Genomic DNA, 16,039 nt, shown 5'->3' on the forward strand with positions numbered 1-16,039 from the left:
TTTGTGCAGAAGTCACAAAATTAGACCCTTTTTATTTCTTTTTGTTCATAAGAAACGAGCGAAAGTGAACGCATTTCCAAAATGTCACAAATTCAATCCCATTTTAAACATTTTGAGTAGTTTTTGCTCTGTTGTGTTTACACCGTTGGTAAAAATTGTCTAGGTTTAAATAAGGATATTTTCTGTGTTCTAATGGTTAAGACGCTCCAATTTTATTTAATGCAATCACGTTTACGGCCTGTTCTTTCATGCACAATTGTTTTGTTTTGTTTTTTGTTGGTGACGTAGGATGCAGTTTGGCCTGTGGGCTGACTCTTTAATGAGGAAATGTGACGTGTTGTTAAAACTTAAAGTGAAACAGGACTGGCCTTTAAAGCCACAGAAACACCACAGTTTCATCACGAAGAGAAGGTTTTATTGCAGTTTTCTCGTACTTATCTTCTTTAAAGTGGAGGTGATACATGATGATGGGGGGGGGGGGCATAATTCATTACAGGCCAAATAACCATTGTTATTTTTAGAAAGAGAGGGACGATGACGATAAGTGTGGAGGAAATGAGATGAAATGAGGGGCGGTGCGATGAAGTGTAGAGATGTAAAAGATAAACCGAGAGTGGAAAGGAGCTCGTGTCACAACAAAAGGCTGATGTGGCTGAAGACAAAGTCGCAGCACGAGCGGGGCGGGAGTGCACTTGAACATCCGGCCGTGATCCACACAGGTCGCTCTCAAACCAGGAGAAGAAGAAGAAGAAGCCGAGAGGCGAGAAGATCCAGCATCACAGGACGTGTGAGGGTCAGAGAGTTGGTCCAGAAGAAGAAAAAGAAGAAGTGGTGACACTGAGTGAGTCTGCATGATTCATCTGCACGTACATCACAACATAATGCATGATTTTATTTTCTAAGTTATTATTTGTGTAATGATTTTAAAGTTTTTATACAGAATGCTTTTGTGTGTAAACACATTTATGCTCAGTTAATCTCAACGTCGACACAGATTGGGGTAAATCTTGGTTTGATATTAGAGTTTTTAGGGTTGTCCGTCACTCCTGCTGCTTTATGTTACATTATACATACATTTCACCCATATTATCATATATATTAACAAGGTCATCTGCACATAAATGAGAAAATAATGTAGTTTTTTTTCTTGAGAAAATAAAGAAGTGTGAAAATCAGAGGCCAGAGTGGTTAAGAGTTTATAAATGATCGATTATATAATACTTTAAATTGTTTATCAAATTATTTGTTGTGTAGACATACAATAATAACTACAATAATCCAACAACTGCACAGTGGGGGCCTCTAGATTACACAGATTGATATACAATGTGGTATTATATGTAAAAATCATATCGCTTTTTTGTCTAATTTTATTGCAATTTTTTTCCCTAGTGTTTATGTTGTTAATTTGATCCGTTTTTATTGGTAATTCTATCACTCTTTAGTAATCACTACTTTTTTCTTTTATATTGCTTTTTATATTTGTATTATACCTTTGACCATTTTGCTGCAATAATAAGTGACTGTAGGTGTAATCTAATGTCGTCTAATCTAATAGTAGATTAATAATAATAATAATAATGTACTTTATACATTATTTTTATTTAAAACATTTGCACTGCAGAGCAAAATAACCATATGTTGTTGAATAAATGTTTCTTTAAGTGCAATGTTATGTATTTGTTGTTAATCAACAGAAAATCAGTGTTTATCAGCAGAGATTTCTGAAGTTCTTCATCAGCTTCTTTGATTTTTATGTGTATGTATATTCTTTCTTTTATTGTTCTGCTTTTTTATTCATTATTACTGTATTCTTATATATTAAGCATGTGCAGGCCTTCTGGGTAATGCGTGTTCTTTTTAACCTTTGACTTTCAGCATAAACGACAGTTAAATTCTTATATGAAATAATAAAGAATCATCATTTTGAAGAGACCTCCTTTAGTCTAGAAGCAAAAGTTCCTGGTGGACGTCGTCACTGAGCCACCGTTGTGAAACAGTTGTGAAACAGTTGTGAAACAGTTGTGAAACAGTGACCTTGTCTGTCTCTCTGTCTCTCTCTCTCTCTTGTCTCCCTGCAGACAGTCTGACTATGACAAGTGCGCGCCTGTGCGTCTGTGTGTCTCTGCTGCTGCTGCTGCTGCGTTGCGCCCACAGCCAGAGGGGCGGCGCCGCTCTCTCCAAACTGGACGAAGACACACAGAGGGAGGTGCTGGCCGTCGACATCCTCAACCGCAGCGGCGTGTTGAACTCGCTGCTGCGGTCGGAGCACCACGCGGTGCTCCGCCGGGCGCGCACCCAGCGTCCGGCCTCCCCGGTGCCAAAGAGAGCCCAGCAGGGTTCCCGCTTTGCCTTGTCCCTCGATGTCCCCACGAGCATCCTCAGTGTCCTCATAGACCTGGCCAAGAACCAGGACATGAGGACCAAGGCTGCAGCAAACGCAGAACTCATGGCACGAATAGGCAAGCGGAAATGATCGGGCCTCTGTAGGAGCACATTTTGGGGGCTTGAAGGAAAAGAAAATCTCACCTTGCAGTGGAGTTAACACGGTGTGGCATCAGGTAACTGGTCAGGGTAGAAAACAGTCAGTATCTGCCCGTTAGAGATTAGATCAGCTTTACTTTTATACTTGTTTTAAGTCATTTATCATGTTAGCTCATGTAATCCACGTGGACTGAGCATCGCACGAAAGGACAGCGTGGACGAGTAGATGAAGCAGGTCTTTGGTCTCAAAGATGATTCACCTGTGGGTCAGAAACTCTGATCAGGTTCTGGAATCTGCTTCTTGTTGTTTGCATGTTGTAATCTTGATTTCAAAGAGAAATAAAACTCCACGTGACACCCGTGTTTTTGTCTTAATTCATTTCACTCTGCACAGATATCATGCTGAAGATGATTACAAGCATCAGCACAGCACACATGAATGGGTGAGAGTCAGATGAGTCTGCGTCACCCGCAGCGGGACCTGATGTGTGATAGCGGGACAAAGACGCCGACAGGAAATTGACCTCTGAAGTAGAAACAAACCCTTTCTATGCACCTTTGTTCACGTGGTACTTGATAAATGTGGTGAATGAGTGGCAGATGTTTGAGGCGCGGACGCTTTGTGTGTGTGTGTGTGTGGCGTGATTCATCCGAGAAGCTGCGTTCCAGTTTGCTCTGTTTTACACTCACGACCTTGACTTAGTTCATGCCTCACTGACGGCTGCTTTAATCACAGAGTCAGAGATTACACTAACCATCCACTTACTCATCAACATCAACAACGGCCCAGTGTTGACACTGTCAGACGAGTAACACACTCGTGTTCTTCATAAAAGAAAAAGAAAAAACTCCATGTGTAACATTTATTATGAATGTGTTCACTGCTTTATCTCAGCGACTGGAGTTTGTAAACGGCTCATTCTCCCAAACCAAAGTCCATGGAGAAAGCTGGCAGGAACTCAGGAGCTGTGGGTCGCCTGCTGCTTCACTTGGTGAGTTTATGTTGCTTATTTAAATCCAAATGAAGGATTTCAAACACAGAAGTCACAAAATAACACATTTGAACTCAATAATGGAGGCAGCGGTGGGTCAGAAACTCCTCTTTTTCTTGATGTAAAATCGCAGAGTTTCTCTGTGGGGTTTGGTTCGGGCAGTGAGCGGATGCCCCCCCCCCCCCCCTTTGCCATTTTAAGTACTTAAAGTAAAAAGAAGTACTTCTCTATATTGTGTCTTTGCTACACGATGTTTGACAAAGAATATTTTACTAAATTCAACCATTTCCTCTTTCATGGCTGTAAACTGAAGCAGCCCCTCGTTTGTCCACCAGGTGTCCTCGTTGTTCCTCTCTTGCGCTGTAAGTGATTAATTACACGTCATTTTATTGAATTACGTTGAACAAACGGGACCCGGATGTGTTTATACGTTGTTTTTTTAAATGTTAGAGTGAAGCGCTAATGCTGACCCGGGGACCGAGACAACAAGAGACAAGAAGAGACAAGAAGAGACAAGGAGAAACAAGGAGAGACAAAAACGCGCCGTGTCCTTAATCAGTGTGATCCAGGTGTTGCTCATTAAGCTGTGGAGTTCACGTGCAGTCACGTACTCATCAGGGATACGGTCCGTATATTAAAATGTGCTTTCTCAACTTCCAAAATTTTGATTTGAGGGGGCAAGACATTTATTTAAATAAATAAATGCCCCCTTAAATAAATGTCTTGCCCCCTCAAATCAAAATTTTGGAAGTTGAGAAAGCACATTTTAATATACTCACACAATTAATATACATTACAAGTTGACAAAATAATCTGCAGTAGCGGAAAAATCCGCCGAAAAAGGGACACACGAGATACAGTGTCGGCTTTCCTCTCATGTCTCTGTCCCTCCGCTGTGCTTGTATTGACAGGCTGCGCAGCACACACACACACGCACACGCACACGCACACAACCCACAGTATGAAATGAGCCAAGACGTAGCCTGACAGTTTGTGCCACGGAGTGGGTTAGACTTTGAAGGAGCAGCGTTCCAAGCACAGAGATGAGTGCCCATGTCCACTGCATGTGACAAACTGAAGACAGGTGACCTGTGTCTGACGGACCCCTACGTAAAGCCCCGCCCCAGGCTGTAGTTGTGTACTGGTTTTTTTATAATCACAGCGGTTTTTATTGACTATAGTGTGTGAAGTCCTATTTTAGGTTAAAATGTATTTGAGAATTAGGCCATCCACTTAAGATAAATGTTATGTTGTTGGTTGATAAAATCTGGATGAAGGATGTTTTATTTTATTTTATTTTATTCATTTATTTTATTTTTATTTTTCAGTTTCCCCCCCTGAGGGATTGCCACCTTATTGTGGTCAGGGGGTTTGGTGCCTCAGTGACCTTAAGAGCTATACCAGCAGGAGCTTAGTCTTCAGGTGGGACACCCAAGTTGGACAGGTCTGAAGGTAGAGGCCTGATAAAGTGCAATCCACTTCTTTAGGTTGGGGTTGGACACATAGACCCCTTTCAATGAAGAAAGCATTGTTACTATAAGCACAGAATAAAAAGTGCTGGAGCATGATGTGTACACATGATGCCCTCTTCACATTTCTGACTGCCCCCTCATATATGCCTGCCTAGAACCGGCCCTGGATACGGAGGAGAAAAGTAAGTTTGTACCTTTTACTCTTTGGCTGATTTAAATTGAGCATGTGATTGAGGTCTTAAATAAGGAGGAGCCACGTCTGTCATAACTCCTGCTTTGTGTCAAGTGAAAGGCTGTGGCCACACAGTTTCCATATCAATCACGGGGTTGTAAGTGACGTACAGGTGAGGTGACACAGGTGTGCGTGTGTGTGTGTGTGTGTGTGTGCGTGTGCGTGCGTGCGTGTGCTGTGCTTGTGCAGAATGACGTAGTGACTTCAGGGAGTTGCACCATGCTTGTTTCATCCTATACTTATAAGATAATGTCGTGAACAATGACGGAACCGTGGGAATTGCTGCGCTTTTTCACTAACTCTCACATTTGCATGTTTGCATTGATGAATTGAACACAATAGACAAGGTGTCTTTTTCCTTTCTTTTTTTGAGTTAAAAGGCTCTTTAATTAAAATAAGGTTATATGTAAAAATAAACAATCACTTTTTAACGGAATTATTTAGAGACAATCTTATTGAACAAGAATAGGCCTCTCATTTGACATGACACTAATGATTAGATTATTGAGACATTAAGAATGTACTTGTGTAATGTTCTGCCTCTCATAGTCTGCACAGTTGTAAATGCAGCTACTGTATATCTGAGTAGACTGATTTATTTAATACTATTTTGTATGAAATGATCAATCTTTCCATGCAGAATTCATGTTTGTGTCCACACACACACACACGTATAGTTTATCTTCTGTGCAGTGGATGTTTCTCAGCTGTGTGTCAATGATGTGACGTCAGAAGAGACCGAGAGGACATAGAAAGTTCAAGAGTTTACTAAATGAACTGACTTTTTAGTTTGACTGTTAAAGTCCCACCAGCTATGAAGATATGTAAAGAACATTATGGACAAAAAAAAACTACATTTAATAATAAAAACAGAATAATGAAAAAAACTTTTCCCAGTGATTTACAGGTAAGATCATCCAAAGCTCTCCCACACACACACACACACACACACACACAGTTTAAACAGATACCCCACAACATTAGTTATGCACGCGCGCACGCGGGGCAGTAAGGGCAGCTCCGAGTCTCCCAGAGTTCCGGACTCTCACCACAGAGACGGATACAAGTTTTCAGTTTCTCTGTTTCCGGTGATTCTGGACCAAAATGTAAAGCGCAACGACGAAGCTACTGCTACATTGCAGCTAATTGCTAAGTCTGCTCACTTAGCGTGAGCGCGGGAGGGGGCGGGGCTATTTGTGACACTGGACAGTGGGCTGTGGACAGTGGACAGTGGAAGTTGTCGTCTGCAGTGAGTAGTATGTTTTTGACAGTTAGTAAGTAGACCTCCATAACTCACATATGAGTGACGTAGGACCGTGTTGTGGCCACTTTAAAGGCACAGTTCACGGTTATTGTGGTAGTTTGAGGTCGTAACACGTCACTGAAGTGTTTTTCTGCACCAAACCCCACAGAGAAAATCTGCATTTTTATCTCGCAGCGATACAAGAGCTGCTCCGTGTGTTTGTGTTTGTGTTAGTGAATCTGTAGAAGTTATTTAAATCCTGCTGTAAAATAAGAGAGATTTGAAGTGGCTCAAATCCGGCAGCCATGTTTCCAGTGAGGGTGAGACACCGTGAAGTGTTTATTAATGAATGTTAATTAATGATCGTTGTGTGTAAGTGAAGTGTTTATTAATGAATGTTAATTTCTCCGAGGGAACCTCCCAAAGGGATCAATAAAGTCGCCTGTCTGTCTCTCTGTCTGTCTGTCTAGTTAGTGAAGTGTGGGGCGTTTACAGCTGAGGGTGAATGTCCACGTGTTGTTTGGCAGAGGATTATAATCCGCACAGAGTTCAGTGACGAAACCGAGTTTTTGTCATCATGATTGGATTAGAACCAACACGCCAATGACAAACCAGGTCTGGTGAAGTTCCTCCCTGTTGTAATGTTGTTGTTGAAAGTCTTTGTCTGGACGAGTTCAGATGTGTGTCCTCGTGAAGGCCTCGAGATTAAATCAACGTTACGTTGACACGTTCAAGCTGAACTTGTCTCGCTGTTTTTCACTGTTTTTCACAGTTTTTCACAGTTTTTCACTGTTTTTGACGGACTTTTCTCTCCGTCACAGGTGAAGTTACACCATGAACTCTCTGAGTCTGTTGGCGCCGTCTTCACTGTCCAGGTAACATTTACATTTACTCAGACCTAGTTTCCCACTAGAGGACTAACCACTGAAACTTTGTTTCGTTTTGACCAGAAGTTAACGCTTATTGTATTGAATTGAATTGAATAGTATTGTCTTTTATTCACATGCAAACAAGTATACTGGGACTCCAGGTTCCCTCCTTGAATATTCTGTAAGCTTTAACAACTTTGTACTGTGTCTTTCTGTACTAAAACTAAAACCTCCATAACTTTATATTTCAGTGTAGGTAAATTAAAGTAAATTAATTTAAATGATTTTAAGTCATTTCTTCACCAGACGAGAAAAACAAACGGTAGGGGTGGGAATCACAATATCATGATGACACTCGTATAACCTTATAACCGTGATATTATGTTTGGAATGGTTTCAGTCTGTATTATTTTTATTATTAATAAAAAAAAAAAAAACCCTTTTATTTCATTTTAGCCCCAGTTTATTGGAAGATTTTAACTGTTCTTGTCACTCTTTCCGTCTCAGGTGTGTGTCAGCCAGCGCCTTCATGACCCAGCAGCTCCTGTTTGGTTCATCTGTGCGAAACAAATGCTTCAGAGTCACAAACGCTGACCGCAGCCTGAGGAAAGGCATCATCACGGACTCGCTGGAGACCCTCATGAACAAGGTGAGGAGCCATGAAGGTTCATGGTTCACACGCTGCAGCACGTGGAAGGGTTACAAAGATTACCACAGCGTTGTTTGTGACTCACTCCTTCCTCCCTGTGGTGTCTAAAGTTCACAAGTGTCTTCATGTTAAGAAATCTTTTTGTTCTCTTATAATACAGTTTACAGTTTTGATTTGTTTCAGGTCAGTAAAACAGAGGCAACATTGTTCTACTTAAACGAGACAAACCCGTTCACGTTAAATCAAGTATCAAACTTGATGGGTAACTTACTCGGGGCACCAGTGTGTGCACCGCTGACTTTGATGTTATTCGGATAAGAAATGAGAGATTTTGTCGGAAATATTTCACTAATATTTAAATATTTAAACTAAGCTGCTTCTACCCTCTCAAAAACAGGCACGTATGTAACTTCTACTGCACTTAGATTTATTGAATAATGCTAATAGCTGCATTTTTGTCTGCAGTTTAATATTTTGAATTAAGACCAATGTATAAACTAAATATTTAATACATGAAACACGTGATGAGAAACATGACCTCTAGTCTTTATGTAGAGAAACAGACCTGAAGTGTTTCTGCGTCACATTTACTCACCAAGCGACTCGCCCGTCACTTACAGGGCGTCTAATACAATCACAATCACCTTTATTGTCATTAAACAGTGTACAACAAGATTAAAGGACAGCTCTAGTAGTGAAGTGAAGAGATAAAAGAAGAAAAGAAGAAACAAAGGTGGTACAGAGGTACAGGAGAAGCATTCCATGTGCTAATCTGCTCTTGTAGAACATCTGCAGACTGTAGCTGTCAGTCGTGTTGTTTCAGCGACTGTTGCCTTTTGAGCCAGATTGGTTATTCTCTTATGACTTCTTGCATCACATCATCCAGAGAGCTGCTGCTGCTGCTGCTGCTGCTGCTGCTGCTGCTGCTGCTGCTGCTCATTTCAGCTTTTCTTCCAGACCATTCTGTCAAACTCTACAGATGGTTGTGTGATAGTAGATCTGCAGCAACTGTTTTCCCTCATTCTGATGCTCGGTTTGATCTTGATCAGGTCTGCCCGCCTAAATGCACTGGATTTATTAGATGGCAGTAAAACAGTTGTACCTAATAATAAAGTGACCTGACAGTTTAAGATGAGAAGATTTAATTTTTTTATTTAAGAGATTAAGAACCTCTTTTTCAAGGGAGTCCTGGCTAAGATAGGATAATAGCAGTTACACATTTATGCACTTAAAACACAAACAGAAGACAAAAGAATCCAGATGAAATTTACAAGCACGTTATGAAAAACAAGTGCATACTGTGGAGTCTGGAGAACCTTCACAGACGTGTGTTCTGTAAACTTTATTCTTCTTCACGGCCTTTAGCAACAGCTGACTGTACATATTTAGATTCAAAATTCCCTTTGCTCTTAAATATTAGCTTAGTTTCTTAATAACTCCTGGTGTCTCTCCACTTACTCTCTGTCGTGTGATCTGTTGGGTTTGTTTCTTTTCTCTTCATTACATGTATGCATGTACACTGAGATATGAAGAAAAGTGCAATATAAATGAAATGTATTGTTATTAATAGTAATAAAAACATTAGTTTGATATTGCTTTGTTTTGTCCGTGTTCTCTCAGGCGAGTTTCTCGCTGAATGTGAAGCGCGGGGGTTCCTTGGTTCTGGATGAGGACGGCACAGGCGTGGAGACGGAGGAGTTCTACGAGACGCTGCAAGACAACTCTGTCCTCATGCTCCTGGACATGGGAGAGAAGTGGACCCCACATCCTGTATGACTCTTTCCACATTAACCACTGGGTGTCACTGTTGCTCAGTTGCTTCACTGCATGACACACAGTGGGAAGTTGATTTTATTTATTGAGTGACGCCAGTGATTGTTCAGTGTAATGTCTGAACACGTGAAAGAAGAAATAACCGCCTCTTTCTTGCAGCAGCCATGAATATGGATGTCACGTTAATCTGTGACCACTGACTATTCAGAGAAATTCAATAGCGGCAAATATTTAGTCTTTGAAAGTGAAAAGACGAGTAATGTGACCAGCGCAGGTGAACACGAGAGAAGAGATGGATTTTTCATCACAATCAGAGGAAGAAAAATGAAAGGTTGTGTTTTGAATATGAAACAGACTCAGTTGTGTCATCAAACATGAGTCACGTTCACCCCAAAGCAATTCATTAACATACAAATTGATTCATGCTATGATTTGTAGAGCCGCAGATATTCACTCTGGTGACCTTATGTCGACCCTGACAGACGCGTGAGTCCGCCCCCTCTGACCTGACGCGTGTCTCCCTCCCTCCCTCCCTCCCTCCCTCCCTCTCACAGAACTGTCTCTCCGGAGGTCATGTCTGCAGACACAGGCCACTGGAACGGACAGATGTGGCCACGGTGACCTTTGATCTCTACAAAAATAACCCCAAGGATTTCATCGGCTGCCTCAACGTGAAGGCGACTCTCTACGGCGTTTACACCATGTCCTATGAAATCCAGTGTTACGCTGCCAAGAAGATGCTCAAGTGAGTAGCTCAAGTTGAAACCTGTTATTTATTTACGCTTAAACATTATTTCTCTGGTGATTTCACTGAAGACTTGTTTTCTTTTAGTTAAAGTTGCTGCTGTGATATGAATTTCTCTATTTTAATGAGTTTCTAATCCAGAATTTACCGAATGGATCGTTTTTAATATCTCAGCTGCTTTAATAGCACGTCCACACCAGTTACAGTCTTCTGTGCACGGACCCTAAAACAATGTAGAGCATCACACCAAGCTGTAATGTGCATATACACCTGTGTGGGCGGAGCAGGACAGAACCAAAGGTTAGGTTTTTGGAGGAGTTAAGTCGTTTGAGCTTTCTGTGAGAGAAGATTGCTCTTCACGTACTTTGATGCTGGAGCTACAGAGCGAGAGGGTTCGTGTCGTCGACATCGGTGTCATGAGCTGCAGCTGCTGTCGCTGCCTGAGACACCGACTCTCTGAAAACCTGCAGCACGGACAAAAAGGGAAAAATACATTTCAGCCATTTATCACTGTGTAAACTGCTCACTTTCCTGCACCAAATTCCAAAGAGAAAATCAGCGTTTTCAGTTCATGTGGACACTGAAGAGCTGTAGAGCTGCCGGTCTACTGCTGCCTCGTGTGGTAAACTTGTGTCACTTAACCTGAATTAAAATGATGGATTCCAAACACAAACGTCACAAAATAACATATTTGAACACAGCAACTCCAATGTGCTGTGATGTAAAATCCCTTCTTTTCTCTATGGACTTTGGTGCCGGGAGTGAGTGATTTACACATTGACACAAACTCAAGTTCCAAGATGAAACAAAGTGGGTGATCTACACTTAATGTCATGTCATTGATGACGGAGTGGTGGTTAAAATCACTTCATTCAACCACAGTTTTGGATTCTGTTTATTTTGCTTTCACGACGTCCCTCTAAATCTCTCCCCCTCTGCACTGTGCTTCCAGGGAGGCTCTGCGATGGACCATCTTTTCCATGCAGGCCACAGGTCACATCCTGCTTGGCTCCTCCTGCTACATCGAGCAGCTGCTGGAGGACCAGGAGAACGAGGAGGTCGAGGAGGTCGAGGAGGACGAGGAGGAGGAACAACAAGCGGAGAAGAAGCTGTCGCTGCCACAGAAAGGCAGGATCAGGCAGCTGCAGCACATGCTTCTGGGAAGATTGTCTTACTGGTGATGGACTTCAGCTGAAGACGGGACGGATTTAGTGCACGGATGAAACGGGTGATTCCCACCTGATGATGATGATGATGTCACCGTTCCCTGTGCAGTTTGGACAAAAGCACATTGACACTCCTGCTCTGTTACATGTGTGTGTCACAAGAACACCACAAACTTTTCATCACTGTGTCACTTTCTGTTTCCTTTTAGAGGTGAATAAGTAAAAGTTCATTTAAAGGTCAAACGTGTGCCAATAAACCTTGGTGAATGTTACTCACTGATCCTTTAAAGCTCCAGTGACTAACTGTTCCCATCTGAAGAATTCAGAGAATTTGCAAAAACACTCCTGGCACACACACGGTGGTGTAGTGGTTAGCACTATCGCCTTGCAGCGAGAAGACCCGGGTTCGAGCCCCGGTTGGAACAAGGGCCTTTCTGCATGGAGTTTGCATGTTCTCCCCGTGTGTGCGTGGGTTCTCTCCGGGTTCTCCAGCTTCCTCCCACAGTCCAAAAACATGCAATGTGGGGATAGGTAAATTGGACACTCCAAATTGACCATAGGAGTGAGTGTGAGAGTGAATGGTTGTTCGTCTGTCTCTGTATGTGGCCCTGCGATGGACTGGCGAACTGTCCAGGGTGTACCCCGCCTATCGCCCGATGTAGCTGAGATTGGCACAGCACCCCCCGCGACCCTCTGGTGGAGGATAAAGCGGTAGATGATGACTGACTGACTGACTCCTGGCACAGTTACATCAAGTCTGCCAATACTGTCTGATCTTAACTTTAATGTTTCCAACCAGTTCCAGAAACATGTCGGTTTTTTTAGTCAAAACAAATTCATCAGCTGTTTTTATTTACGAGAAACAAATCACTTCCTGTGTGCTGCGCTGGAATGTCTGCTGGTTCCACAAGAATTGTTTTTTAAGTGATGTGTGAGAATTAAAGCTACAGTATGTAAATGTTTGTGGGTTTCTTTGGTTACTATTTTGCTTGTGTTTGATCTTCATGAATACAAACGATCATTCATATGCTGTGTCGTTCATCTGTAAACAAGCTCCGTCAGGCAAAACTATCAGGCCTGACTGAGGGAGCGCAGGGGTGGGCGGGGACAGGAAGTGTCCAAACCTCTGACTTGTGTGTTTTCAGTCAAACACAAACCTGTCGTCTGGCTTTACTAGCGTAATGCTGCTTGCAGTTAGCGGGGTTCCCGCAGGTCCTTGAAAGTTTAACATATTTTCAAGGCCCTTGAAAGTTTTAAGAAAGTGCCCTAAATAGACACGGGTTGTTGAAAGTCCTTGATTTTGGTCAAGAAAGTTAAGTTGATGTTTAGATAAATGTCTCGTTTGTTTGCGACGCCATCTACTGTTTCACGCCCTGCATTGCTTGATGTGCGTAGACTAGGGCAACGCAGTACGAAATCGTACCAGTCGTAATTACTCGCAGTGTCGTGGACACTGTCCCTCTCACACTGGACACTGTCCCTCTCACCGCCATGGACGTGAGATTCCATGCAGCACAGTGAGCGAGTAAAGTTAAGCAAAGAGAGAAAAACAAAATTCCAAGATCTCCGTCTCACCAGAGATGATTACAAAAGATCCCAATGACAATCACTTGTGCAGATGCAGAGTCCTTGAATTAAGGGGAATTGGTCCTGGAACGTCCTTGAATTTGATGTCAACCCTGATGCACATGTGAGATAGTAAAGTGTTCGAGCCTCGCTGGAGGTTCTCGTTCTCTCTCTCGTTCTCCTGCTTTCATATTGTGCTGCTGCCTTGACCCTCAGTCATGGTGTAAAAGGAGTCACTTCCTGTGTGCAGCGGAGGATTGTCACGAGGACAAAATGTCACAAACCTGATAAAAACAGTCGTGTGCAGTGTTGCATGAACTCACTTGACAATACTTTAAACAGACTCATTTATATTTTAAACGTGTCCTCTGTACAGTGTAGTGTGTGTGTGTGTGTGTGTGTCTGGTCAGAGTCGGTGTAATTGGCAACAGGTCCAGCTGTCTCTCCCACGCTCCTCTAATTGTCCCCACTGTCCTGTCAGCTGGAGCCTGCCTCTGCTCAGAAAACCAGATGATGAGACGGGGAAAGAGCGAGCAGCTGCAGGAGGCGACGACAAGGAAGGAAACCATTAAAGTGAGCGAGAGAGAGGGGGAGAGACCGAGAGAGAGAGGGGGGGGAGCTGCTGAAGTGCCACGTTTGCCATCTTGTCGAGGAAGGTGGCAGCAAAAAACCTGGAGGAGTTTTTCCACCAAATTGGCTGTGTGATGTATGATGAAGAGGAAATATCTGAGGTAACGCTTCAGTGCAGATTGAGAATTGAAACAACTCTGAGACACTTTTCTCTTGTTGTTGATGTCTGTGTTTGTTTCTCACGATACACGATACCAATAACATCACGATACCATTCTGTGACGATCAATATATTGCAAGACGTCACAAATATTACATTACATGTCATTTAGCAGACGCTTTTACCCAAAGCGACTTACAAGGGAATTGAGTACAACCATGAAGTCTTTGCACACAGGGTCTTAACCACTGAGCCACTCCCACGATATCTGTGTCACTGAAGAAAACAAAAACAATTCTCTGTTTATTCACAACATGGAGAACAAAGGTCATAAAGTCTGAGCATCTTTTAACGTGCTGTCGCTTTCTCCACCATTAAACTCCCTCTTCTTCTTTGTGCAGGTAACTTCCACCCCAAGATTCCCCCTCATTCATTTGAGCAGCGCCGCCGTGAGGAGACGAGATGTAGTGACACCCGGTGAGTGAAACTGTCATGGACTATTTACTTTGTTAATTAACTTAAGATTGTTTTTTAGGGAGTGAATAATGGGATGATCAACACTTTTTTTGCTACGTTTCATGTCAGTGTTGCATTCATTGAATTGATTTATGTATAATAATAATAACTAGAGAAATCAAAGAGCGCAGACTTTCACCAAAGATTCTCAGTTTCCCAGAATCTTCCTTGAATCCAAGGAAAAGCTTTATTTTTAAACGCAAATCTCTAATCCGTCAATCACAGCTACTCAGTGCATTCAGACATGTAGACGACCTGTTGGAGTTCAAACAGCATCAGAGGGACTTTGAACACTCTGTTCTAACCATAGGACCGAAGTCTACTGGGATTTTAACTTAGAGAGTCAGAGTCAGTGAGTTTTTTCAAACACTGGTTCAAAATGACAGAAAGGCAACAGGGATGTCATTGTATGAGGTGTCCTGTACCTAATAAAGTGGTCAGTGAGTGTTTATTCAGTGAAGGGTCATTACACGACTAAACAAAGACTGAAACATGTGACTGTATTTCCTGTTGATGACATAGTGAAACACTGACAAAAACAAGCACTTTTATATAAAAATCACAGCAGCAGAGGCACATACAGTTTTCTTGTTCTTGTTGACATTTGGTCACATTCTACACAGTTTTTATTTCCACTCATTTAAAGGAATAGTCCAGGTTTTCTTTTCTTCTGAAGTGTGGTTTGTACGAGTCACTGACACATAATCACCGCTGACTTCACCGTGTGCTGCACAGCGTGCCGCTGTCGCCAGGAAACAGCCTGAGATACAAGCCGATTGCCCTCGGCGACATCATGATACTAAGAAAACAGCCACAAAGGCTCGCACAGTGAAAAATGGTCCACTGTAAATAAAAATATTACTATTTTCCCACAAGAAACTGAGCTTTATGTCACTGTGTCACCTCCGCACCAAACCCCATAGAAAAAATCAGCCATTTTACATCACAGGACACAGGAGTTGTGGATCCACTGCTGCCTCCATCAGGAAGTTTCACTTTGTTATTTTGTGACTTTCATGTTTGAAATGTTCACGTTCATGTTTAGATTCACCTCAGTGTCACACACGTACCAAACGTGGCAGCAGCAGATCAGCTGTGTTCATAGCAGCTTAAAACACTGATTTTCTCTATGGACTTTGGTGCAGGAGATTGATGGGTTTACACACTTTGGTGTTCTAGTCAGAAAAACCTGTGTAACGTAAAGTGTCAAACACATTCTTAAGATGTTGTAGTTTTAATTAGACACTGAGCTTTATTTTAGTTTCCGTGTCAGGAAGTGAGTGTTTGTGTCTGGTTCCTGGTGCTGTAAGAGTCAGCGTTGACGTTGTGTAACTACCTTAAAGAATTGTGTGCAGAGCACAAAGGTCATGACCTGAAGTGGGCAGAACTACCAAGTTATCCAAATCAAATAGAACCTCTCTGTCACGTGTCGACATCTTGAGACCGTGTTTTACTGTTTACATTTAAATACGTGGCTCATTTGTCATGAAAAATCTGCACCAATTATTACACAACCCTTGTTTTGTGTTATCCCTCAATACTGATCTGTTTTTATTCTTTTATTTTGCTGCATGGGTCCTCTCATATAGTGTGACATGGTGG

General features: G+C 42.3%; 1 protein-coding gene across 1 annotated transcript; it reads left to right on the plus strand.

Annotated features, from left to right (window-relative positions):
• Positions 1-6,921: 6,921 nt before the first annotated feature.
• On the plus strand, positions 6,922-11,711 carry LOC131460301 (lipid transferase CIDEC-like). Its single transcript, XM_058630646.1, has 6 exons — positions 6,922-7,038; positions 7,245-7,298; positions 7,800-7,941; positions 9,562-9,711; positions 10,269-10,459; positions 11,412-11,711. The coding sequence occupies exons 2-6, from the start codon at positions 7,258-7,260 to the stop codon at positions 11,638-11,640; spliced, it is 753 nt and encodes a 250-aa protein (XP_058486629.1). The 5' UTR covers positions 6,922-7,038; positions 7,245-7,257; the 3' UTR covers positions 11,641-11,711.
• Positions 11,712-16,039: the final 4,328 nt, after the last annotated feature.

Source organism: Solea solea, chromosome 6 (genome assembly GCF_958295425.1).
Source record: "Solea solea chromosome 6, fSolSol10.1, whole genome shotgun sequence".
Classification (NCBI taxonomy): Eukaryota; Metazoa; Chordata; class Actinopteri; order Pleuronectiformes; family Soleidae; genus Solea; species Solea solea.

Bases quoted from the DNA above. Each gene is read 5' to 3' on its own strand.
- LOC131460301 (XM_058630646.1), top strand. From the start codon at position 7,258: ATGAACTCTCTGAGTCTGTTGGCGCCGTCTTCACTGTCCAG. The intron at 7,299-7,799 runs GTAACATTTACA...TTTCCGTCTCAG, and splicing joins GCGCCGTCTTCACTGTCCAG to GTGTGTGTCAGCCAGCGCCT. The intron at 9,712-10,268 runs GTATGACTCTTT...TCCCTCTCACAG, and splicing joins AGAAGTGGACCCCACATCCT to AACTGTCTCTCCGGAGGTCA.